The following is a 24,727-nucleotide window of genomic DNA, read 5'->3' as shown; positions in this document are numbered from 1 at the left end:
CCTGTGATAGCTGTCTGGAGGCCCTGTGATAGCTGTCTGGAGGCCCTGTGATAGCTGTCTGGAGGCCCTGTGATAGCTGTCTGGAGGCCCTGTGATAGCTGTCTGGAGGCCCTGTGATAGCTGTCTGGAGGCCCTGTGATAGCTGTCTGGAGGCCCTGTGATAGCTGTCTGGAGGCCCTGTGATAGCTGTCTGGAGGCCCTGTGATAGCTGTCTGGAGGCCCTGTGATAGCTGTCTGGAGGCCCTGTGATAGCTGTCTGGAGGCCCTGTGATAGCTGTCTGGAGGCCCTGTGATAGCTGTCTGGAGGCCCTGTGATAGCTGTCTGGAGGCCCTGTGATAGCTGTCTGGAGGCCCTGTGATAGCTGTCTGGAGGCCCTGTGATAGCTGTCTGGAGGCCCTGTGATAGCTGTCTGGAGGCCCTGTGATAGCTGTCTGGAGGCCCTGTGATAGCTGTCTGGAGGCCCTGTGATAGCTGTCTGGAGGCCCTGTGATAGCTGTCTGGAGGCCCTGTGATAGCTGTCTGGAGGCCCTGTGATAGCTGTCTGGAGGCCCTGTGATAGCTGTCTGGAGGCCCTGTGATAGCTGTCTGGAGGCCCTGTGATAGCTGTCTGGAGGCCCTGTGATAGCTGTCTGGAGGCCCTGTGATAGCTGTCTGGAGGCCCTGTGATAGCTGTCTGGAGGCCCTGTGATAGCTGTCTGGAGGCCCTGTGATAGCTGTCTGGAGGCCCTGTGATAGCTGTCTGGAGGCCCTGTGATAGCTGTCTGGAGGCCCTGTGATAGCTGTCTGGAGGCCCTGTGATAGCTGTCTGGAGGCCCTGTGATAGCTGTCTGGAGGCCCTGTGATAGCTGTCTGGAGGCCCTGTGATAGCTGTCTGGAGGCCCTGTGATAGCTGTCTGGAGGCCCTGTGATAGCTGTCTGGAGGCCCTGTGATAGCTGTCTGGAGGCCCTGTGATAGCTGTCTGGAGGCCCTGTGATAGCTGTCTGGAGGCCCTGTGATAGCTGTCTGGAGGCCCTGTGATAGCTGTCTGGAGGCCCTGTGATAGCTGTCTGGAGGCCCTGTGATAGCTGTCTGGAGGCCCTGTGATAGCTGTCTGGAGGCCCTGTGATAGCTGTCTGGAGGCCCTGTGATAGCTGTCTGGAGGCCCTGTGATAGCTGTCTGGAGGCCCTGTGATAGCTGTCTGGAGGCCCTGTGATAGCTGTCTGGAGGCCCTGTGATAGCTGTCTGGAGGCCCTGTGATAGCTGTCTGGAGGCCCTGTGATAGCTGTCTGGAGGCCCTGTGATAGCTGTCTGGAGGCCCTGTGATAGCTGTCTGGAGGCCCTGTGATAGCTGTCTGGAGGCCCTGTGATAGCTGTCTGGAGGCCCTGTGATAGCTGTCTGGAGGCCCTGTGATAGCTGTCTGGAGGCCCTGTGATAGCTGTCTGGAGGCCCTGTGATAGCTGTCTGGAGGCCCTGTGATAGCTGTCTGGAGGCCCTGTGATAGCTGTCTGGAGGCCCTGTGATAGCTGTCTGGAGGCCCTGTGATAGCTGTCTGGAGGCCCTGTGATAGCTGTCTGGAGGCCCTGTGATAGCTGTCTGGAGGCCCTGTGATAGCTGTCTGGAGGCCCTGTGATAGCTGTCTGGAGGCCCTGTGATAGCTGTCTGGAGGCCCTGTGATAGCTGTCTGGAGGCCCTGTGATAGCTGTCTGGAGGCCCTGTGATAGCTGTCTGGAGGCCCTGTGATAGCTGTCTGGAGGCCCTGTGATAGCTGTCTGGAGGCCCTGTGATAGCTGTCTGGAGGCCCTGTGATAGCTGTCTGGAGGCCCTGTGATAGCTGTCTGGAGGCCCTGTGATAGCTGTCTGGAGGCCCTGTGATAGCTGTCTGGAGGCCCTGTGATAGCTGTCTGGAGGCCCTGTGATAGCTGTCTGGAGGCCCTGTGATAGCTGTCTGGAGGCCCTGTGATAGCTGTCTGGAGGCCCTGTGATAGCTGTCTGGAGGCCCTGTGATAGCTGTCTGGAGGCCCTGTGATAGCTGTCTGGAGGCCCTGTGATAGCTGTCTGGAGGCCCTGTGATAGCTGTCTGGAGGCCCTGTGATAGCTGTCTGGAGGCCCTGTGATAGCTGTCTGGAGGCCCTGTGATAGCTGTCTGGAGGCCCTGTGATAGCTGTCTGGAGGCCCTGTGATAGCTGTCTGGAGGCCCTGTGATAGCTGTCTGGAGGCCCTGTGATAGCTGTCTGGAGGCCCTGTGATAGCTGTCTGGAGGCCCTGTGATAGCTGTCTGGAGGCCCTGTGATAGCTGTCTGGAGGCCCTGTGATAGCTGTCTGGAGGCCCTGTGATAGCTGTCTGGAGGCCCTGTGATAGCTGTCTGGAGGCCCTGTGATAGCTGTCTGGAGGCCCTGTGATAGCTGTCTGGAGGCCCTGTGATAGCTGTCTGGAGGCCCTGTGATAGCTGTCTGGAGGCCCTGTGATAGCTGTCTGGAGGCCCTGTGATAGCTGTCTGGAGGCCCTGTGATAGCTGTCTGGAGGCCCTGTGATAGCTGTCTGGAGGCCCTGTGATAGCTGTCTGGAGGCCCTGTGATAGCTGTCTGGAGGCCCTGTGATAGCTGTCTGGAGGCCCTGTGATAGCTGTCTGGAGGCCCTGTGATAGCTGTCTGGAGGCCCTGTGATAGCTGTCTGGAGGCCCTGTGATAGCTGTCTGGAGGCCCTGTGATAGCTGTCTGGAGGCCCTGTGATAGCTGTCTGGAGGCCCTGTGATAGCTGTCTGGAGGCCCTGTGATAGCTGTCTGGAGGCCCTGTGATAGCTGTCTGGAGGCCCTGTGATAGCTGTCTGGAGGCCCTGTGATAGCTGTCTGGAGGCCCTGTGATAGCTGTCTGGAGGCCCTGTGATAGCTGTCTGGAGGCCCTGTGATAGCTGTCTGGAGGCCCTGTGATAGCTGTCTGGAGGCCCTGTGATAGCTGTCTGGAGGCCCTGTGATAGCTGTCTGGAGGCCCTGTGATAGCTGTCTGGAGGCCCTGTGATAGCTGTCTGGAGGCCCTGTGATAGCTGTCTGGAGGCCCTGTGATAGCTGTCTGGAGGCCCTGTGATAGCTGTCTGGAGGCCCTGTGATAGCTGTCTGGAGGCCCTGTGATAGCTGTCTGGAGGCCCTGTGATAGCTGTCTGGAGGCCCTGTGATAGCTGTCTGGAGGCCCTGTGATAGCTGTCTGGAGGCCCTGTGATAGCTGTCTGGAGGCCCTGTGATAGCTGTCTGGAGGCCCTGTGATAGCTGTCTGGAGGCCCTGTGATAGCTGTCTGGAGGCCCTGTGATAGCTGTCTGGAGGCCCTGTGATAGCTGTCTGGAGGCCCTGTGATAGCTGTCTGGAGGCCCTGTGATAGCTGTCTGGAGGCCCTGTGATAGCTGTCTGGAGGCCCTGTGATAGCTGTCTGGAGGCCCTGTGATAGCTGTCTGGAGGCCCTGTGATAGCTGTCTGGAGGCCCTGTGATAGCTGTCTGGAGGCCCTGTGATAGCTGTCTGGAGGCCCTGTGATAGCTGTCTGGAGGCCCTGTGATAGCTGTCTGGAGGCCCTGTGATAGCTGTCTGGAGGCCCTGTGATAGCTGTCTGGAGGCCCTGTGATAGCTGTCTGGAGGCCCTGTGATAGCTGTCTGGAGGCCCTGTGATAGCTGTCTGGAGGCCCTGTGATAGCTGTCTGGAGGCCCTGTGATAGCTGTCTGGAGGCCCTGTGATAGCTGTCTGGAGGCCCTGTGATAGCTGTCTGGAGGCCCTGTGATAGCTGTCTGGAGGCCCTGTGATAGCTGTCTGGAGGCCCTGTGATAGCTGTCTGGAGGCCCTGTGATAGCTGTCTGGAGGCCCTGTGATAGCTGTCTGGAGGCCCTGTGATAGCTGTCTGGAGGCCCTGTGATAGCTGTCTGGAGGCCCTGTGATAGCTGTCTGGAGGCCCTGTGATAGCTGTCTGGAGGCCCTGTGATAGCTGTCTGGAGGCCCTGTGATAGCTGTCTGGAGGCCCTGTGATAGCTGTCTGGAGGCCCTGTGATAGCTGTCTGGAGGCCCTGTGATAGCTGTCTGGAGGCCCTGTGATAGCTGTCTGGAGGCCCTGTGATAGCTGTCTGGAGGCCCTGTGATAGCTGTCTGGAGGCCCTGTGATAGCTGTCTGGAGGCCCTGTGATAGCTGTCTGGAGGCCCTGTGATAGCTGTCTGGAGGCCCTGTGATAGCTGTCTGGAGGCCCTGTGATAGCTGTCTGGAGGCCCTGTGATAGCTGTCTGGAGGCCCTGTGATAGCTGTCTGGAGGCCCTGTGATAGCTGTCTGGAGGCCCTGTGATAGCTGTCTGGAGGCCCTGTGATAGCTGTCTGGAGGCCCTGTGATAGCTGTCTGGAGGCCCTGTGATAGCTGTCTGGAGGCCCTGTGATAGCTGTCTGGAGGCCCTGTGATAGCTGTCTGGAGGCCCTGTGATAGCTGTCTGGAGGCCCTGTGATAGCTGTCTGGAGGCCCTGTGATAGCTGTCTGGAGGCCCTGTGATAGCTGTCTGGAGGCCCTGTGATAGCTGTCTGGAGGCCCTGTGATAGCTGTCTGGAGGCCCTGTGATAGCTGTCTGGAGGCCCTGTGATAGCTGTCTGGAGGCCCTGTGATAGCTGTCTGGAGGCCCTGTGATAGCTGTCTGGAGGCCCTGTGATAGCTGTCTGGAGGCCCTGTGATAGCTGTCTGGAGGCCCTGTGATAGCTGTCTGGAGGCCCTGTGATAGCTGTCTGGAGGCCCTGTGATAGCTGTCTGGAGGCCCTGTGATTGCTGTCTGGAGGCCCTGTGACTACTACAGCAACCATCATCCAGTGAACTGTGGGGTGTCATTGGCCATTACTGAGATAAGTGAGAGGGAGGCAATTCAGTGATGGCGAACCTGTGGCAGTCCAGCTGTTGCAAAACTACAATTCCCATCATGGCTGGCCATTCAAAGCAAAGGCTTTGGCTGTGAAGACATGATGGGAATTGTAGTTTTGCAACAGCTGGAGTGCCACAGGTTCGCCATCACTGGAAGAATTCCCCCTCCCCCTCACTTATCTTAGTTCACGGCACCCCACACAAGTTAAATAATAGCAAGACCAACAAAAGAAACCAACTGACAGATGAACAAAGAAGTCACTAATCAGGTAAGTTAATTCTAATTATACATATTTGTTATTTAAACTATACATGTCGCAAAATTATGTTTTTTTATCAAGGTGACACACCACCCAAGTTATGCTCGGTTTTTTGGCGAATTTTGACACACCAAGCTCAAAAGGTTGCCCATCACTGACCTAAACACACGACTGCAGAATCAGACTACACGGGGTTTATCTGTAGTCTGTAACCATGGGAACATAGAACTATGTAGCAGCTGTAGTTACCAAATAAAAGAATGATTTGCAGAATTGCTTTATTTATTTTTTAAAATTTAAGCTTTATTAGAGCAAGAACGATAGATGCAACCATAGTTAGCCTTGTTGTGGAGGAATTACAGCATTACTAGGCTGATTTGTCATTCAGAAGGCTAGGGGAGCTAGTTCACAACCATTATTAGCAGTCACCCAGCATTCCTATAGATAGAGTACCATGCTTTGCTCAAATTCAGAGAACAACGACTTAAGGACTTCTATTTAGAGCAAAAGTTTTATATCCGGAGGTGTCTTGCGGGAAGAGTTTCAGGTCAATTCCTTGGAAACTGAAAAATCGTCCTTCCAATAACATGGGCGCTGCCAGCATTTATAACTTCATGCAAAAGAACACAGGAAAATGCCAATTTATGCTGAGACAATAGACTCATGTTAAACAGGAAAGAACATGGAGACACTGAGAATCTGGCACCAATTTATAAAGCCGTTGAAAAGAAAAATCCCTCAAACCTGACAGCCTGTGACTAATCGTTCAGCCGCAGCCCGAGTTGTGAGAGAGTAACATAACAATACCAGCATGCTAAGCTGACACCAGGATATGAACAGTGAAATGTAATCATCAAGACCTGGATATCCTGGGAGAGGAGGAGCTGACACCGGGCACACCTCTATAGGACGTCCTAATAGACCTGGATATCCTGGGAGAAGAGGTGCAGACACCAGGTACCTCTATAGGACGTCCTAATAGACCTGGATATCCTGGGAGAGGAGGAGCTGACGCCGGGCACACCTCTATAGGACGTCCTAATAGATCTGGATATCCTGGGAGAGGAGGAGCTGACACAGGGCACACCATAGGACATCCTAATAGACCTGGATATCCTGGGAGAGGAGGTGCAGATACTGGGCACACCTCTATAAGACGTCCCAATAGACCTGGATATCCTGAGAGAAAAGGTGCAGACACCAGGTGCACCTCTATAGGACCTCCTATTTGACATGGATATCCAGGGATAAGAGGTACAGACACCGGGCACACCTCTATAGGACATCCTAATAGACCTGGATATCCAGGGATAAGAGGTACAGACACCGGGCACACCTCTATAAGACATCCTAATAGACCTGGATATCCTGGGAAGAGAGGTGCAGACACCGGGCACACCTCTATAGGACGTCCTAATAGACCTGGATATCCTGAGAAAAGAGGTGCAAACACCGGGCACACCTCTATAGGACATCCTAATAGATCTAGATATCCTGGAAAAGAGGTGCAGACACCCGTTACACCTCTATAGGACGTCCTAACAGACCTGGATATCCTGGGAAAAGAGGTGCTGACACCGGGCACACCTCTATAGAACGTCCTAATAGACCTGGATATCCTGGGAGAAAAGGTGCAGACACCAGGTACACCTCTATAGGACATCCTATTTGACATGGATATTCCAGGGATAAGAGGTGCAGACACCGGGCACACCAGACATCCTGGGAGAAGGAGAGCTGACACCAGGCACATCTCTATATGACAACACCTGAATAGATGAACTAGAATATAAGTTGATGTGCATGCAGCATGTAAGCACATGTTCACACTGGCCACTAAACAGACAAAACTCGAGATAAAAAACATAAAAAGCAAATATCCCGCAGCAAATAAACAGCAATAGTGCATGAAAATAATTTAGGGTGCTTAGTGCCGTTATCCACACACGTCACTTGACAAATGGTAAGGTTTTAATATTAGAGGTTAGGACTGTCACAAGTAGGGTCACCGTGATGTGATGCAATGGCTTTATTTTTTTTAATAAAAATTAGTAATGAACGAACGTGCTCAGATAACGTATTATCCAAGTATCTTAGGCATGCTCGAATAACATGTTTGAGTCCCTGCAGCTGTTAGGCTATGTGCACACGTTGCGGGTTTTACCGCAGATCCACAGCGTTTCTGCAGCTGCGGGTCCGCAGCAGTTTCCATTGCGTTTACAGTAAACATGTAAACCAATGGGAAACCGCAAACCGCTGTGCACATGCTGCGGGAAAAACCGCGCAGAAACACAGCGGTTTACAACCCGCAGCATGTCACTTCTTTGTGCAGAATCGCAGCGATTCTGCACACATAGAAATGCATTGATCGGCTTACTTCCCGCATGTGGCTGTGCCCACGATGCAGGAAGTAAGCGGATAATGTGCGGTTGTTACCCGGGGAGGAGGAGAGGAGACTCTCCTCCAGGCCCTGGGAACCATATTCGTGGTAAAAAAAAAAAAAAAAAAAAAATTAAAATAAAAAATAATGATATACTCACCTCTCAGCGCTGCACGCGGCCGTCCGGTCTCAGGTTTGCTATGCGAGCAGGACCTGCGGTAACGTCGCGGTCACATGACCGGGACGTCACGAAGGTCCTTCTCGCACAGCATCTTTGGAACCAGACCGCCGCGTGCAGCGCCGAGGAGATCGGGATGTCAGAGGGTGAGTATATAACCATGTTTTATTATTTTTAACTTTACTATTGATGCTGCATATTGCTGCATATGCAGCATCAATAGTATAGGAGTAAACCCGCAGCGGAAACCGCAAGACAAAATGTGATAAATCTGCAGGGATAACCGCAGCGGTTTTGCTCTGCAGATTTATCAAATCCGCTGGGGGAGAACCCGCAGGGACCCGAACCTACGTGTGCACATGGCCTAACAACCGCAGAACATGCAGCTGCCGGGACTCAAACATTATTCGACTACGCGCAACATACTCGGATAACACGATTTCCGTGCATCATTAATAATTGATTAAAAAAAAAAAAAAAAAAAAATGAAAAAGCCATCCTAGGTCACAGTGACCCTATTTTGGATGGTTCTAACCTCTAACATGAAAACCTTACCATTTGTCAAGTGACACGTGTGTGGATAAGGACACTAAGCACCCTATATTATTTTCATGCACTATTGACGTTTAGTTACGGTAGGGTATTTGCTTTTTGTTTTTATCTTGGGTTTTGTACACCTCTATAGGATGTCCCAATTGACCTGGATATCCTGGGAGAAGGAGAATCGACACCGGGCGAATCTCTATAGCATGTCCTAATAGTAATAATGCCTACTGAAGCAACAACTTGGAATCATACCACTTACTGACTGAACATTAGACCATTATCAGCGCACCACTCAGTCAGTCATATGTTTTTTTTTCACCATTTTTATGCCCTGCATTAGGCTCTCTCTGATGCTAAAAAGAGGGAAGTCCTACTCCTTTGCACCACATGCCTCTCACTTCCTTTTTTGCATGGAAGCCCTATTGATTCTGCATGTTTTCAATTACATGCATCCACTAGTACAGCACAAAAACAAATGTTTCAGAGGATCCCAAGAAGAAAGATGACCCCTCTTAATTGCAGCACATGATAATAATGGGACTTGATTCACTTCCATGCAACACTACAATGACCCCCATCGCCCCACCTGAAATCAATGGCCTGTCCTTATTACAGGACCAAAATTTGGATTCCCCATAGCAAGTCAGTTTAGTGGGTGGTAAGACTACCCCGTTTAGTGCCATATGCCATAGTGGGACAAAAGTAGTAAACTAAAATGCATAATTCCATTAAAAAGTATATGTCCCTTATAATAATCGGCTACATGTAGAACAAAGACACAAGGAAAGCTGCAGGGACCACAGTGGGTGGTAGCAGGAAAACACAAAAAAAACTTTTCCCGACACAGAAAATGAGCTGGGACAAGGACAACTCAGTAACATATCTGCACAAGCTAAATAAACAGATGGGGCACATGCTTTATAATAACACACTGAGAACAGGTTCTGCGCCTTCCTCGCTGACTCACACCAAAAGAAACGTTTCATGTTTTAAGCCAACTTCTGCCTTCTCTAACAAGCAAAGAAAATATGACATACACCCCTATTGGATCACAAGAGGGGGCCAGTAGTTAGCCAATATTGATGGCTGACTGATCATTATATGGAAATCCATGGAATATCTTAATAAAGCCCCTTCATTCTGGCTAATTGAGTAGGTCCAGATTAATGTCCACCTCCATTACCAACATTTAGGACACTTGGAAACAACTCACATGGTTGTATATTGGCTCCAACGCAATGAAGACTCTTCCAGTAAGGGCTCATTTCCACATGCGAGGCACACGTCCGTATCTCGCATGTGGAAACCAAGCTGTGGAGCCGGCACTCCAGAGCGGAGGATGTGGCCGCATAGGAACACATGGAGCTGCACAGCTCCGCTCCAAAGTGCCGGCGCCAGAGCTTGGTTTCCACATGCGAGATACGGACGTGTGCCTCGCATGTGGAAATGAGCCCTAAGATGAACCATCCAGTTCCTTATCAATGTAAGGGCATCACTAGAGGCCGCACAACGTAAGGGCATCACTAGAGGCCGCACAACGTAAGGGCATCACTAGAGGCCGCACAACGTAAGGGCATCACTAGAGGCCGCACAACGTAAGGGCATCACTAGAGGCCGCACTATGGGGGAGATTTACTAAGCTAAAGTCACCAAAGTTCTGGATTCATTTGCCCCAAACATAGTGCACATGCTCTGCACCAGGTTCTGTGATCTGCACACTTAATGAACCTCACTAGAAAGCATGTGTGGCTTATACAAGGGGCGTGGATTGAAATGCCTCAACATTTTGGAACACAAATCTTAATGTAGAGTAAGTGAACCATGGGGTGACATAAGCGACCTACACCAATTGCCACCATATATAGTTCATCCGCCACAGACGCTTATTTAACCCCTTCATGACCTTGCCGTTTTTTGCAATTCTGACCAGTGTCCCTTTATGAGGTAATAACTCAGGAACGCTTCAACGGATCCTAGCGATTCTGAGATTGTTTTTTCGTGACATATTGGGCTTCATGTTAGTGGTAAATTTAGGTCGATAATTTCTGAGTTTATTTGTGAAAAAAACGGAAATTTGGCAAAAATTTTGAAAATTTCGCAATTTTCACATTTTGAATTTTTATTCTGTTAAACCAGAGAGTTATGTGACACAAAATAGTTAATAAATAACATTTCCCACATGTCTACTTTACATCAGCACAATTTTGGAAACAAATTTTTTTTTTTGCTAGGAAGTTATAAGGGTTAAAATTTGACCAGTGATTTCCCATTTTTACAACAAAATTTACAAAACCATTTTTTTTAGGGACCACCTCACATTTGAAGTCAGTTTGAGAGGTCTATATGGCTGAAAATACCCAAAAGTGACACCATTCTAAAAACTGCACCCCTCAAGGTGCTCAAAACCACATTCAAGAAGTTTATTAACCCTTCAGGTGTTTCACAGCAGCAGAAGCAACATGGAAGTAAAAAATGAACATTTAACTTTTTAGTCACAAAAATGATATTTTAGCGAAATTTTTTTTATTTTCCCAAGGGTAAAAGGAGAAACTGGACCACGGACGTTGTTGTCCAATTTGTCCTGAGTACGCTGATACCTCATATGTGGGGGTAAACCACTGTTTGGGCGCACGGCAGGGCTCGGAAGGGAAGGAGCGCCATTTGACTTTTTCAATGAAAAATTGGCTCCAATCTTTAGCGGACACCATGTCGCGTTTGGAGAGCCCCCGTGTGCCTAAACATTGGAGCTCCCCCACAAGTGACCCCATTTTGGAAACTAGACCCCCCAAGGAACTTATCTAGAAGCATAGTTAGCACTTTAAACCCCCAGGTGCTTCACAAATTGATCCGTAAAAATGAAAAAGTACTTTTTTTTCACAAAAAAATTATTTTAGCCTCAATTTTTTCATTTTCACATGGGCAACAGGATAAAATGGATCCTAAATTTTGTTGGGCAATTTCTCCTGAGTACACCAATACCTCACATGTGGGGGTAAACCACTGTTTGGGCACATGGTAAGGCTCGGAAGGGAAGGAGCGCCATTTGACTTTTTGAATGAAAAATTATCTCCATCGTTAGCGGACACCATGTCGCGTTTGGAAAGCTCCTGTGTGCCTAAACATTGGAGCTCCTCCACAAGTAACCCCATTTTGGAAACTAGACCCCCCAAGGAACTCATCTAGAGGCATAGTGAGCACTTTAAACCCCCAGGTGCTTCACAAATTGATCCGCAAAAATGAAAAAGTACTTTTTTTTCACACAAAATTTCTTTTAGCCTCAATTCTTTCATTTTCACATGGGCAACAGGATAAAATGGATCCTAAAATTTGTTGGGCAATTTTTCCTGAGTATGCCGATACCTCATATGTGGGGGTAAACCACTGTTTGGGTGCACGGCAAGGCTCGGAAGGGGAGGCGTGCCATTTGACTTTTTGAATGGAAAATTAGCTCCAATCGTTAGCGGACACCATGTCGCGTTTGGAGAGCCCCTGTGTGCCTAAACATTGGAGCTCCCCTACAAGTGACCCCATTTTGGAAACTAGACCCCCCAAGGAACTTATCTAGATGCATAGTGAGCACTTATAACCCCCAGGTGCTTCACAGAAGTTTATAACGCAGAGCCGTGAAAATAAAAAAATAATTTTTCTTTCCTCAAAAATGATTTTTAGCCCAGAATTTTTTATTTTCCCAAGGGTAATAGGAGAAATTGGACCCCAAATTTTGTTGTCCAGTTTGTCCTGAGTACGATGATACCCCATATGTGGGGGTAAACCACTGTTTGGGCGCACGGCAGGGCTCGGAAGGGAAGGCACGCCATTTGGCTTTTTGAATGGAAAATTAGCTCCAATCATTAGCGGACACCATGTCGCGTTTGGAGAGCCCCTGTGTGCCTAAACATTGGAGCTCCCGCACAAGTGACCCCATTTTGGAAACTAGACCTCCCAAGGAACTAATCTAGATGTGTGGTGAGCACTTTGAACCCCCAAGTGCTTCACAGAAGTTTATAACGCAGAGCCATGAAAATAAAAAATAATTTTTCTTTTCTCAAAAATGATTTTTTAGCCCACAATTTTTTATTTTCCCAAGGGTAATAGGAGAAATTGGACCCCAAAAGTTGTTTTCCAGTTTCTCCTGAGTACGATGATACCCCATATGTGGGGGTAAACCACTGTTTTGGCACACGTCGGGGTTCGGAAGGGAAGTAGTGACGTTTTGAAATGCAGACTTTGATGGAATGCTCTGCGGGCGTCAGGTTGCGTTTGCAGAGCCCCTGATGTGCCTAAACAGTAGGAACTCCCCACAATTGACTCCATTTTGGAAACTAGACCCCCAAGGGAACTTATCTAGATGTGTAGTGAGCACTTTGAACCCCCAAGTGCTTCACAGAAGTTTATAACGCAGAGCCGTGAAAATAAAAAATGTGTTTCCTTTCCTCAAAAATATTTTTTTAGCCCAGAATTTTTTATTTTTGCAAGAGTAACAGGAGAAATTGGACCCCAAAAGTTGTTGTCCAGTTTCTCCTGAGTACGCTGATACCCCATATGTGGGGGTAAACCACTGTTTGGGTACATGCCGGGGCTCGGAAGGGAAGTAGTGACGTTTTGGAATGCAGACTTTGATGGAATGGTCTGCGGGCATCATGTTACGTTTGCAGAGCCCCTGATATGCCTAAACAGTAGAAACCCCCCACAAGTTACCCCATTTTGGAAACTAGACCCCCCAAGGAACTTATCTAGATGTGTGGTGAGCACGTTCAACCCCCAAGTGCTTCACAGAAGTTTACAACGCAGAGCCGTGAAAATAAAAAATCATTTTTCTTTCCTCAAAAAAGATGTTTTAGCAAGCAATTTTTTATTTTCACAAGGGTAACAGGAGAATTTGGACCCCAATATTTGTTGCCCAGTTTGTTGTGAGTACGCTGATACCCCATATGTGGGGGTAAACCACTGTTTGGGCACACGTCAGGGCTCGGAAGGGAAGTAGTGACATTTGAAATGCAGACTTTGATGGAATGGTCTGCGGGCGTCACATTGCATTTGCAGAGCCCCTGATGTGCCTAAACAGTAGAAACACCCCACAAGTGACCCCATTTTGGAAACTAGACCCCCGAAGGAACTTATCTAGATGTGTGGTGAGCACTTTCAACCCCCAAGTGCTTCACAGAAGTTTATAACGCAGAGCCGTGAAAATAAAAAATAATTGTTCTTTCCTCAAAAATTATGTTTTAGCAAGTAATTTTTTATTTTTGCAAGGGTAACAAGAGAAATTGGACCCCAACAGTTGTTGCCCAGTTTGTCCTGAGTACGCTGGTACCCCAAATGTGGGGGTAAACCACTGTTTGGGCGCACGTCGGGGCTTGGAAGGGCGGGAGCACCATTTGACTTTTTGAACGCAAGATTGGCTGGAATCAATGGTGGCGCCATGTTGCGTTTGGAGACCCCTGATGTGCCTAAACAGTGGAAACCCCTCAATTCTAACTTCAACACTAACCCCAACACACCCCTAATCCTAATCCCAACTGTAGCCATAACCCTAATCACAACCCTAACCCCAACACACCCCTAACCACAACCCTAACCGCAACACAACCGTAACCCTAATTCCAACCCTAATCCTAACCCTAATCCCAACCGTAACCCTAATCCCAACCCTAACCACAACTGTAACCCCAACACACCCCTAACCCTATCCGTAACCCTAACCACAAGCCTATTCTTAACCCTATTTCCAACCCTAGCCCTAATTCCAACCCTAACCCTAAGGGTATGTGCCCACGTTGCGGATTCGTGTGAGATTTTTCCGCACGATTTTTGAAAAATCTGCAGGTACAAGGCACTGCGTTTTGCCTGCGGATTTACAGCAGATTTCCAGTGTTTTTTTGTGCGGATTTCACCTGCGGATTCCTATTGAGGAACAGGTGCAAAACGTTGCGGAATCTGCACAAAGAATTGACATGCTGCGGAAAATACAATGCAGCGTTTCTGCACGGAATTTTCCGCACCATGGGCACAGCAGATTTGGTTTTCCTTAGGTGTACATGGTACTGTAAACCTGATGGAAAACTGCTTCGAATTCGCAGCGGCCAATCCGCTGCGGATCCGCGGCCAATCCGCTGCCAATCCGCTGTGGATCCGCGGCCAATCCGCTGCAGATCCGCTGCGGATCCGCTGCGGATCCGCGGCTAATCCGCTGCCAATCCGCTGCAGATCCGCGGCCAATCCGCTGCGGATCCGCTGCGGATCCGCGGCCGATCCGCTGCCGATCCGCTGCAGATCCGCGGCCAATCCGCTGCGGATCCGCTGCAGATCCGCGGCCAATCCGCTGCGGATCCGCTGCGGATCCGCGGCCGATCCGCTGCCGATCCGCTGCGGATCCGCTGCGGATCCGCGGCCAATCCGCTGCGGATCCGCGGCCAATCCGCTGCAGATCCGCGGCCGATCCGCTGCGGATCCGCGGCTGATCCGCTCTGTGTGCACATGCCATAGCCCTACCCCTAACCCTAACCCTACCCGTAACCCTAACCCTACCCCTACTCCTAGTTCTAACCCTAACCCTAGTGGAAAAAGAAAAAAAAATATTTTTTTATTTTATTATTGTCCCTACCTATGGGGGTGATAAAGGGGGGGTTTATTTATTATTTTTTTATTTTGATCGCTGTGGTAGAACCTACCACAGCGATCAAAATGTACCTGTAACGAATCTGCCAGCCTGCAGATTCGGCGGGCGTACTGAGCATGCGCCCGCCATCTTGGAAGATGGCGGCGCCCAGGGAGAAGACGGACCGACTTCGGGAGGATCGGTAAGTATGAGGGGGTGGTGGGGGGGTGGATCGGAGCACAGGGGGGGGGGATCGGAGGACGGGGGAGCGGACAGGAGCACGGGGGAGCGGGCAGGAGGACGGGGGAGCGAACAGGAGGACGGAGAGGACCGGGCCACATAACGGACGACTGGGGAGGAGATCGGGGGCGGTGGGGGGGCCAGTACATGATTTCCAGCCATGGCAGATGCTATTGCAGCATCGGCCATGGCTGGATTGCAATATTTCACCATTTTCATAGGTGAAATATTGCAAATTGCTCTGATTGGCTGTTGCACTTTCAACAGCCAATCAGAGCGATCGTAGCCACGTGGGGGCAAAGCCACCCCCCCTAGGCTGAAGTACAACTCCCCCTCTCCCTGCAGATCGGGTAAAATAGGAATTAACCCTTTCACCCGATCTGCAGGGATGCGATCATTCCATGACGCCGCATAGGCGTCATGGGTCGGGAAGGGGTTAAGGTGGCTAGAAAATATTCTAATGAGGTTTAGGATTTAAGTTTTTATAAATTTTTTCTTTTTGTCTTTAGTAAGGACGATGAGGGATCATGACCTTCTGCACTAGTGCAAAACTGTATCAAAATACAACATCAAAGGTGGCTGCATATGCAGCATTTTTTAAGGAAATTCTGGGAACCTGTCACCAGTTTTTGCAGCCCCATCTGAGAGCATCATGATGTAGGGGCAGAGACCCAGATTCCTTAAGGCTATGTGAACACGTTGCAGATTTCCTGTGGATCCGCAGCCTTTTTGTTCCGGGCAGACACGCTGCAGATCCGCAAGTGATTTACAGTACAATAGAAATCAATGGCAAAAAAAAAAAATGCTGTGCTAATAGTGCAGAAAATTCCGCACTGAAAACGCAGCAGATTCAAAAAAAGGACCATGTCAATTATTTTTGCGGATCTGCTGCGTTTTGCACCCATTCCATAATAGAAATCCGCAGGGGTAAAAAAAAAAAAAAAAAAAAAAAAAGTATGAAATCCGAAAAAAAAAAAAAAAAAAAAAAAGCAGATTCTGACCTGCGTTTTCTGCCAAGAAATGCAGAATCTGCAAAGAAAATTCCAGTCAAATGCACAACATGTACATATAGCCTTAATATGTGACATTCAGAGCTTCTTGCTGCAGTTTTGATCCTAGGCTACAGACCTGAGCTCTGTGTAACCCTGCCCCCACCACTGACTGGCAGCTTTCTGCCTATGTGCAGTGTACACAGAAACTTGCCAGTGATTGTACCAGGATCATACAGAGCTCATGAAATTGGAGGACTACATGGCAGCAGGTTTACTAGTCCTCTAATCAATCTCCGGTTGAAAAAACAGCCGTTTTATTAAAAACTACAGCAAGCCGTCCAGTAAATGACACATTAAAGGAATGGGGGTCTCTACCCCTACTTCATGCTGCGCTCACATTAGGTGGTAAAAACCTAACAACAAATTCTTTTTAAATGCTGAGACCACGTTGGCTAGAAATCAATAGGTAAATCTATAAGGCACTTTTTCATGGTGTTTTTACTCACTTTGGCTTTTTTTTATTGGCATTAATAGTATTTTTCAGGAGTTTTCCCATAGGCTTCTCTACACAATAACATTGGAACTTTTATTGTGTTGCCCACTCCCTGTATGACCACCGACAGGAGGAAATGTGGATTAGGAAACTTTTCTGACAGACTGGATGGATGCAGGCCATTTCCATGTGAGCTATCATTCACCGCACTCCGCTTCTAGTGGGAGAAATTATCCTCTAATATCATTGCATGCCCTAAATGCCCAAAGCCAATGCATATGGCACAAAAGAAACATATACAGTATTAGGCTGCCGTCACACTAGCAGTATTTGGTCAGTATTTTACATCAGTATTTGTAAGCCAAAACCAGGAGTGGAACAAATAGAGAAATAGAGGAAAAGTATAATAGAAACATATGCACCATTTCTGCATTGATCATCCACTCCTGGTTTTGGATTACAAATACTGATGTAAAATACTGACCAAATACTGATATAGTGTGACTGCAGCCTTATACTGATGGTAACATAACAGAGGTTATAATCCCCAGATCATTATCTCTAGGTATTGAACTATTATTACATCATTGCAGGAAATACTAGAATGTCCGATGTGCCAGGAGGGATGCAGACTCTCGCTGGCCGCCATGCCTACACAGCAACTTTGGTCATGACAGTTCATGCAGTCAAAAATGGCTGTATACCGCCACTATATCACAGCATAGTGCAAGTGAATGAGGGCACATAGCAACCCATAAAAGGTACAACCCAAGCAAGTGGCCAAAATCCATCTGCTTGTTTTTTGTCTCACAGCTCTCCCATTCACTTGCACTATATATAGCAGCTACAAACCGTAATCTTTCAGAAGCCTCAACTTTCTAACAGACGCAGTATAGGTCAGCGGATGAACGTATGCGTATATACGATTGTCTGCGGCGTACGGCCGTCTGAATATCTTAGGCATCACAAGTCATGGTCATATGTTGTAATTTCCAGTCAGTCAATGGCAGTAAAGTCATGTGACTAAATACCCAGCAGATTCGTTCTTTTTGCGCCAGTTGGGTCGCAGTTACATCGATGTCTATTTTAACGGCTAATATGATTATGTCACTATGCAACCGAACTCATATCATGGGCTGAGCGTACATAGGAAGAGGACTTATGTGCCTGCCCCAGGTGAGGCATTAATCTGATGGGGGTCTATAGGAGGAAGATATCTTATATTCCTGCCCTAGGGGGTGCCAATCTGATGGGGGTCTAGGGTAAGAGGAAGATATCTTATATACCTGCACTACAGGGGCATTAATCTGATGGGAGTCTATAGGAAGAAAATATCTTATATACCTACCCTAGGGGGTGCCAATCTGATGGGGGTCTAGGGGAGGAGGAAGATATCTTATATACCTGCACTACGGGGGCATTAATCTAATGGGGGTCTATAGGACGAAGATATCTTATATATCTGTCCTGGGGGTGCCAATCTGATGGGGGTCTAGGGTAAGAGGAAGACATCTTATATACCTGCACTACAGGGGCATTAATCTGATGGGAGTCTATAGGAAGAAAATATCTTATATACCTGCCCTAGGGGGTGCCAATCTGATGGGGGTCTAGGGGGAGGAGGAAGATATCTTATATACCTGCACTACAGGGGCATTAATCTGATGGGGGTCTTTAGGAGGGAGATATCTTATATACCTGCCCTGGGGGTACCAATCTGATGGGGGTGTTTAGGAGGAAGACATCTTATATATCTGTCCTAGGGGGTGCCAATCTGATGGGTCATCTGATGATACAGGTGCGACTGCCTAAGACATAGGATCATGTGACCATTTTGTAAGTGTCACAACTCATGGTTGTCTGCAACTTTATTATCAAAGTCATGTGACCAAAATCCAGATTTTTTTGCGAGAATTACATCACACGCACCCAGAATAACAATACACGCGATGATGTTAAAACGCGACACAGCAACCAAAGTCCACAGTGCAAAAACAGATGGAGACACAAGTATACTAAGAATATATATATATATATATATTATATATATATACACACACACACACATTTATATCGTCCATTACATGCACTGTACTGTACATATGGATGCACTATTAATATATACACACTGTACACATTTATACTGTGCATTACACACTGTACATATGGATAAATACACATATACACATACTGTACACATTTATACTGTGCATTATACACTGTACATATGGATACATACACATATACACATACTGTACACATTTATACTGTGCATTATACACTGTACATATGGATACATACACATATACACATACTGTACACATTTATACTGTGCATTACACACTGTACATATGGATAAATACACATATACACATACTGTACACATTTATACTGTGCAGTATACACTGCACATATGGATACATACACACGTATACAGATGCACACTATATATGAACATTATGAGGTACCTCATCTAGTCTCGTGCACGGCACAGTAAATAAACCTGCTACCTCAGGAGTCCATTAGAGGTGACACCTGCCTCATCCATGTTGCCCCTATCCCCGCACCGTCATGTCTCATACCTGGGCTTCCCGTACACATCGCCAGGAGCAGCAGACAGCAGCACACGGCGGTCCCCAGAGGGATCCCCGAGCCATTATATCCCCCCATGTCTCAGGCTAATCCGGGGAGCGGCTGCATCGTGTCCGCGGCGGAGCAGCAATCACTGACAGACAGAAGGAGCGTGAACGCGCATAGGACGGGAGGGGGCTGCCTTGTGCGCATGCGCACTGTGCTCCCTCCGGCGGCGCGCATTTACCTCAGGAGCGGACACTTGCTTGCGGTCATAGCCGGTGAGGTAAATTCTGTGGAGAATAAGGTTATTCTGCGCCATTGCTGCATGTACATTTATGGAGGAGTTATTATAATTAGATCTCATTCTTTAGCACAAGGGACCAAAACATTAGCTAAAAAAACGTCGAAAAGTTAAATGTTATAGATAAAGGTAGCAAAAGTGTTGATGCTGACAAAGCGATGAAAGCGAGAAGGTTTATTCCACAGGTGTGATAGGCATACCTCCCAACTTTTGAAGATGGGAAAGAGGGACAAAGTTTGTGGCGCGCAACGCGGCAAATTTTAGGCCACGCCTCTGACCACACCCATTCATAACTAGTCACACCCATATCCATGTCCCAACCACACCCATTTAGCACTGCTGATCACACTGTTTTATATACAATAATTATAAACAAAAAAAAATATGGCCACACAGTGCTCCATACGGTATAATGACCCCACATGATGCTCCATACTGTAAAATGGCCACACACAGTGCTCCATACTGTAAAATGGCCACACACAGTGCTCCATACTGTATAATGGCCACACATGATGCTCCATACTGTATAATGGCCACACATGATGCTCCATACTGTATAATGGCCACACATGATGCTCCATACTGTATAATGGCCACGCATGATGCTCCATACTGTATAATGGCCACACGATGCTCAATACTGTATAATGGCCACACATGATGCTGCATAGTGTGTAATGGCCACACATGATGCTCCACAATAGAGGTTGTGGCCTCTGTTGACACAGGACGCATTACAGTTAGCACTGGTCAGCCCGCCACATGGCGTTACTAATAGGCTAGGATTCAGTTGCTGTGCATGCTCTGTGTGAACATTGCTGCAGATTATTTATTTGCACTGGTGTGCCCAGCGGCCAATCCCTGATTGTAGGCTGGCTGTCTCATTTGGTATTACCACACCTGTGTAGTCGCCATCTTTACTTGGGGCCCACTGCACCATGAGAGTACATTTGATTTGAGGCCTAGACAGGTAAGCACCTTTGCCTGTTTTTCTGTGGTGTTTTTTCTAGAATAGTGGAGGTTTTTTCCTCCTTTTTTTCCTCCTGTTGTGGATGATGCTCCACAATGTATAATGGTCACACAGTGCTCCATACTGTATAATGGCCACACAGTGCTCCATACTGTATAATGGTCACACATAGTGCTCCATACTGTATAACGGCCACACACAGTTCTCCATACTGTATAATGATCCCACATGATGCTCCATACTGTATAATGACCACACATGATGCTCCATACTGTATAATGGCCATCGGCCACACATGATGCTCCATACTGTATAACGACCACACATGATGCTCAATACTGTATAATGGCCACACAGTTCTCCATACTGTATAATGATCCCACATGATCCCCTCACTCCTGTATGCATGGCTCATATTCCCCCCCCCTGTATGCATGGCTCATATTCCCCCCCCCCCCTGAATGCAAGGCTCATATTCCCCCCCCCTGAATGCAAGGCTCATATTCCCCCCCCCCCTGAATGCAAGGCTCATATTCCCCCCTGAATGCATGGCTTATCTCTCCACCCGCCGCTCCCGCTCCCATCTTGCATGGCGCGCTGGTTTATGTCCTCCTTGATCCCCCCGTCCCACGTTCCACATACTCACATGTCCCTCATACTCACCTGTCTAACATCGCGCGGCCATGTCGACATCCCCCTCGCTCTGTCCCGACTCCCGGCGCAGCACCTTCTTCCTGCGTGAGCGGTCACATGATACCGCTCATTAAGGTCATGAATATGCGCATATTCATGACCTTAATGAGCGGTACCACATGACCGCTCACGCAGGGCGAGCTGTGTACGCCGAAACCAGGCATTGCTGGAGCAAGGTGAGGTGAGTATCGTCTTCAAGCAGGGAGGGCGGGCGGGGGGCGGGATCAGAGCGTCCCGTGCTGGACATCGGGGCGAAGCAACAAAACCGGGACAGTCCCGCACAATGAGGGACGGTTGGGAGCTATGGTGATAGGCGTCATCATTAATAATAGGAAAATGGTAGTGTAACTTCTTGGAGAAATCTGGTTTATTTTGTGCATATTCGTTCTACTATATTTTGTACGTGTGACAGCACCGCCATGCAATCATATGTATATACACTGCTCAAAAAGTAAAGGGAACACTAAAATACCACAGCACAGATATCACTGAATGAAATACTCCTGCTGCATATCTATAGTCATTACATAGTGGAATGTGTTGAGAACAATAAAACATAAAAATGATCAATGTAAATCAAAATATCCCATGGAGGTCTGAAGTTGGAATGATGCTCAAAATCAAAGTGGAAAATCAAATAACAGGCTGATCGGACTTCAGTGGGAACTATACAGACATTACAGCTGGGATCACAAATGATTCTTTCCTTGAAGTAAAACATTTAAAAAACAGGCAGGGAAATGTTTGACCTCACAAAGAGAATCGACTGTGATCCCGTGCTGTCCTGTGCGTATACTCTCTGTGTCCTCCCCTGCCGAGCAGCTGTGGCATGATCAGACCATGTCCCGATAGGTCACTGTTGTTATACAGTACACACAGCAGGGGCACATTTATGAGATTATCTCAGCATAGGAACATTTTATTTAACACAACCAATTGTGGAAATGGAAATTATAATTCAAAGATCTTGTAATAAAAATAATGTACTTTGTTAGTGGGAAAACCCCTTTAACCAATCACAATTGAGAAACACCCAAATTGCTAAATATACAAATACATGTTACTACTGTAATGAAACTGAAACAAAAAAATCTACAGGTGGAGAAATAAATGTGTGTCCTCACATGGTACTCTATACTGTATAATGTGCCCACATAGTGCTCCATGTTGTATAATGGCCCAACATAGTGCTCCATACTGCCCACATAGTGCTTCATCTACTATATAATTGTCTAGGGGTACTTCCGTCTTTCTGTCCTTCTGTCTGTCTGTCACGGATATTCATTGGTCGCGGCCTCTGTCTGTCATGGAATCCAAGTCGCTTATTGGTCGTGGCAAAACGCCCACGACCATTGCCACGACCAATCAGCGACGCGCACAGTCCGGAAGAAAATGGCCGCTCCTTACTCACCGCACTCAGTGCCTGGCGCCCGCATACTCCCCTCCGGTCACCGTTCACACAGGGTTAATGCCGATGGTAACGGACCGCATTATGCCGCAGGTAACGCACTCCGTAACCGCTGCTATTAACCCTGTGTGTCCCCAATTTTTTTACTATTGATGCTGCCTATGCGGCATCAATAGTAAAAAAAAAATGTAATGTTAAAAATAATAAAAAAACAAAAAACCTGCTATACTCACCCTCCGTAGTCCGCCGAGCCGCTCGCGCCGGCCGCCATCTTCCGTTCCCAGCGATGCATTGTGAAATTACCCAGAAGACTTAGCGGTCTCGCGAGACCGCTAAGTCATCTGGGTAATTTCACAATGCATCCTGGGAACGGAAGATGGCGGCCGACGCGAGCGGCTCGGCGGAGCTTCGGTGGATCCCAAGCGTCGGTAACCGCTTCCTGGATCCAGGCGCCAACGGAAGGTGAGTATATAGCTATTTTTTATTTTAATTCTTTTTTTTTTTTAACAGGGATATCATGCCCACATTGCTATATACGTGGGCTGCGCAATATACAACGTGGGTTGCGCAATATACTACATGGGCTGCACAAGCGCAATATACAACGTGGGCTGCTCAATGTACAACGTGGGCTGCGCAATGTACAACGCAGGCTGCGCAATGTACAACGCGGGCTGCGCAATGTACAGTGCGGGCTGCGCAATGTACAGCGCGGGCTGCGCAATGTACTGCGCGGGCTGCGCAATGTACTGCGCGGGCTGCGCAATGTACTGCGTGGCTGTGCAATATACTACGTGGGCTGTGCTATACACTACGCATACATATTCTAGAATACCCGATGCGTTAGAATCGGGCCACCATCTAGTATTGTATAATACACATGATGCTCTATACAGTATAATGACCCCACATGATGCTCCCTACAGTATAATGGCCCCACATAGTGCTCCATACTGTATAATGGCCCCACATGGTTCTCCATACTGTATAATGGCCCCACATGGCGCTCCATACTGTATAATGGCCCCACATGGCGCTCCATACTGTATAATGGCCCCACATGGCGCTCCATACTGTATAATGGCCCCACATGTTGCTCCATACTGTATAATGGTGCCACATAGTGCTCCATACTGTATAATGGCCCCACATAGTACTCGATACTGTATCATGGCCCCACATGGTGCTCCATACTGCATACTCCCCACCTCCTTGAAGGCGATATACTCACCCTCCTCCAGCGGTGCCTGGTCTCAGCGCCGGCAGCAAGTCCTGTGCTCACAGCGGTCACGTGGTACCGCTCATTAAGGTGATGAATATGGACACATATTCATGACCTTAATGAGCGGTACCATGTGACCGCTCACACAGGAAGAATCTTTGGCGCCAGGAGTCGAGACAGAGGTGCAGGTGGAAGAGTCCGTTCAGCGCGCTGTGAGGAGGGTGAGTATGACGGGCGGGGGAGGAGAAGGAGGACGGGGGGATCAACGTATACAAGATGGGGGGAACAGAGCCACGCATACAAGGATGGGAGGAGGAGGGGGGAACGGAGCCATGCATACAAGGATGGGCTGAGGGGCGAGAATGGAGCCACGAATACAAGGATGGGGGGGAGCAGAGCCACGCATACAAGGAAGTGAGGAGGGGGGAGAACGGAGTCACGCATACAAGGATGGGCGAAGGTGAGAGAATGGAGCCATGCATACAAGGATGGGGGGAGGGGGAGCAGAGCCACGCATACAAGGATGGGAACAGGGGGGAGAACAGAGCCACACATACAAGGATGGGCGGAGGGGGGAGAACGGAGCCACGCATACAAGGATGGGAGGAGGGGGGAGCAGAGCCACGCATACAAGGATGGGAGGAGGGGAGAGAACGGAGCCACGCATACAAGGATGGGCGGAGGGGGAAGAACGGAGCCACGCATACAAAGATGGGAGGGGGAAGCAGAGCCACGCATACAAAGATGGGAGGAGGGGGGAGCAGAGCCACGCATACAAGGATGGGAGGGGGGAGCCATGCATACAAAGATGGGAGGAGGGGGAGCAGAGCCATACATACAGGATGGGAGGGGGGAGCCATGCATACAAGATGGGACAGGGGAGTCATGCATACAACAAGGGGAGCCACACAGAGAAGAACAGGTAGGGTGGAACCACACATACCGGGATAGGAATGAGGGGACAATACATACCTGGCTTATACTCGAGTCAATAAGCTTACCCAGTGGAGCTGAGGA

General features: G+C 48.5%; 1 protein-coding gene and 1 long non-coding RNA gene across 2 annotated transcripts in view; one reads left to right on the top strand and one right to left on the bottom strand.

Moving 5' to 3' along the window:
- Positions 1-19,324, bottom strand: part of NPDC1 (neural proliferation, differentiation and control 1) — a 122,866-nt gene extending 103,542 nt beyond the window's left edge. Inside the window, exon 1 of the mRNA XM_077284620.1 lies at positions 19,122-19,324. Coding sequence (XP_077140735.1) covers positions 19,122-19,209 — 88 coding nt within the window. The 5' untranslated portion in view covers positions 19,210-19,324. The remainder of the gene's footprint in view (positions 1-19,121) is intronic.
- Positions 19,325-19,365: 41 nt separating this feature from the next.
- LOC143805373 (uncharacterized) overlaps positions 19,366-24,727 on the top strand; it is a 191,373-nt gene continuing 186,011 nt past the window's right edge. The window contains exon 1 of the long non-coding RNA XR_013221232.1: positions 19,366-19,396. This is a non-coding gene — a long non-coding RNA (uncharacterized LOC143805373). The remainder of the gene's footprint in view (positions 19,397-24,727) is intronic.

Source organism: Ranitomeya variabilis, chromosome 2, assembly GCF_051348905.1.
Source record: "Ranitomeya variabilis isolate aRanVar5 chromosome 2, aRanVar5.hap1, whole genome shotgun sequence".
In the NCBI taxonomy this organism is placed as follows: Eukaryota; Metazoa; Chordata; class Amphibia; order Anura; family Dendrobatidae; genus Ranitomeya; species Ranitomeya variabilis.
Note: the sequence above shows the minus strand (reverse complement) of the source record. Positions and strands in the feature narration are given on the sequence as shown.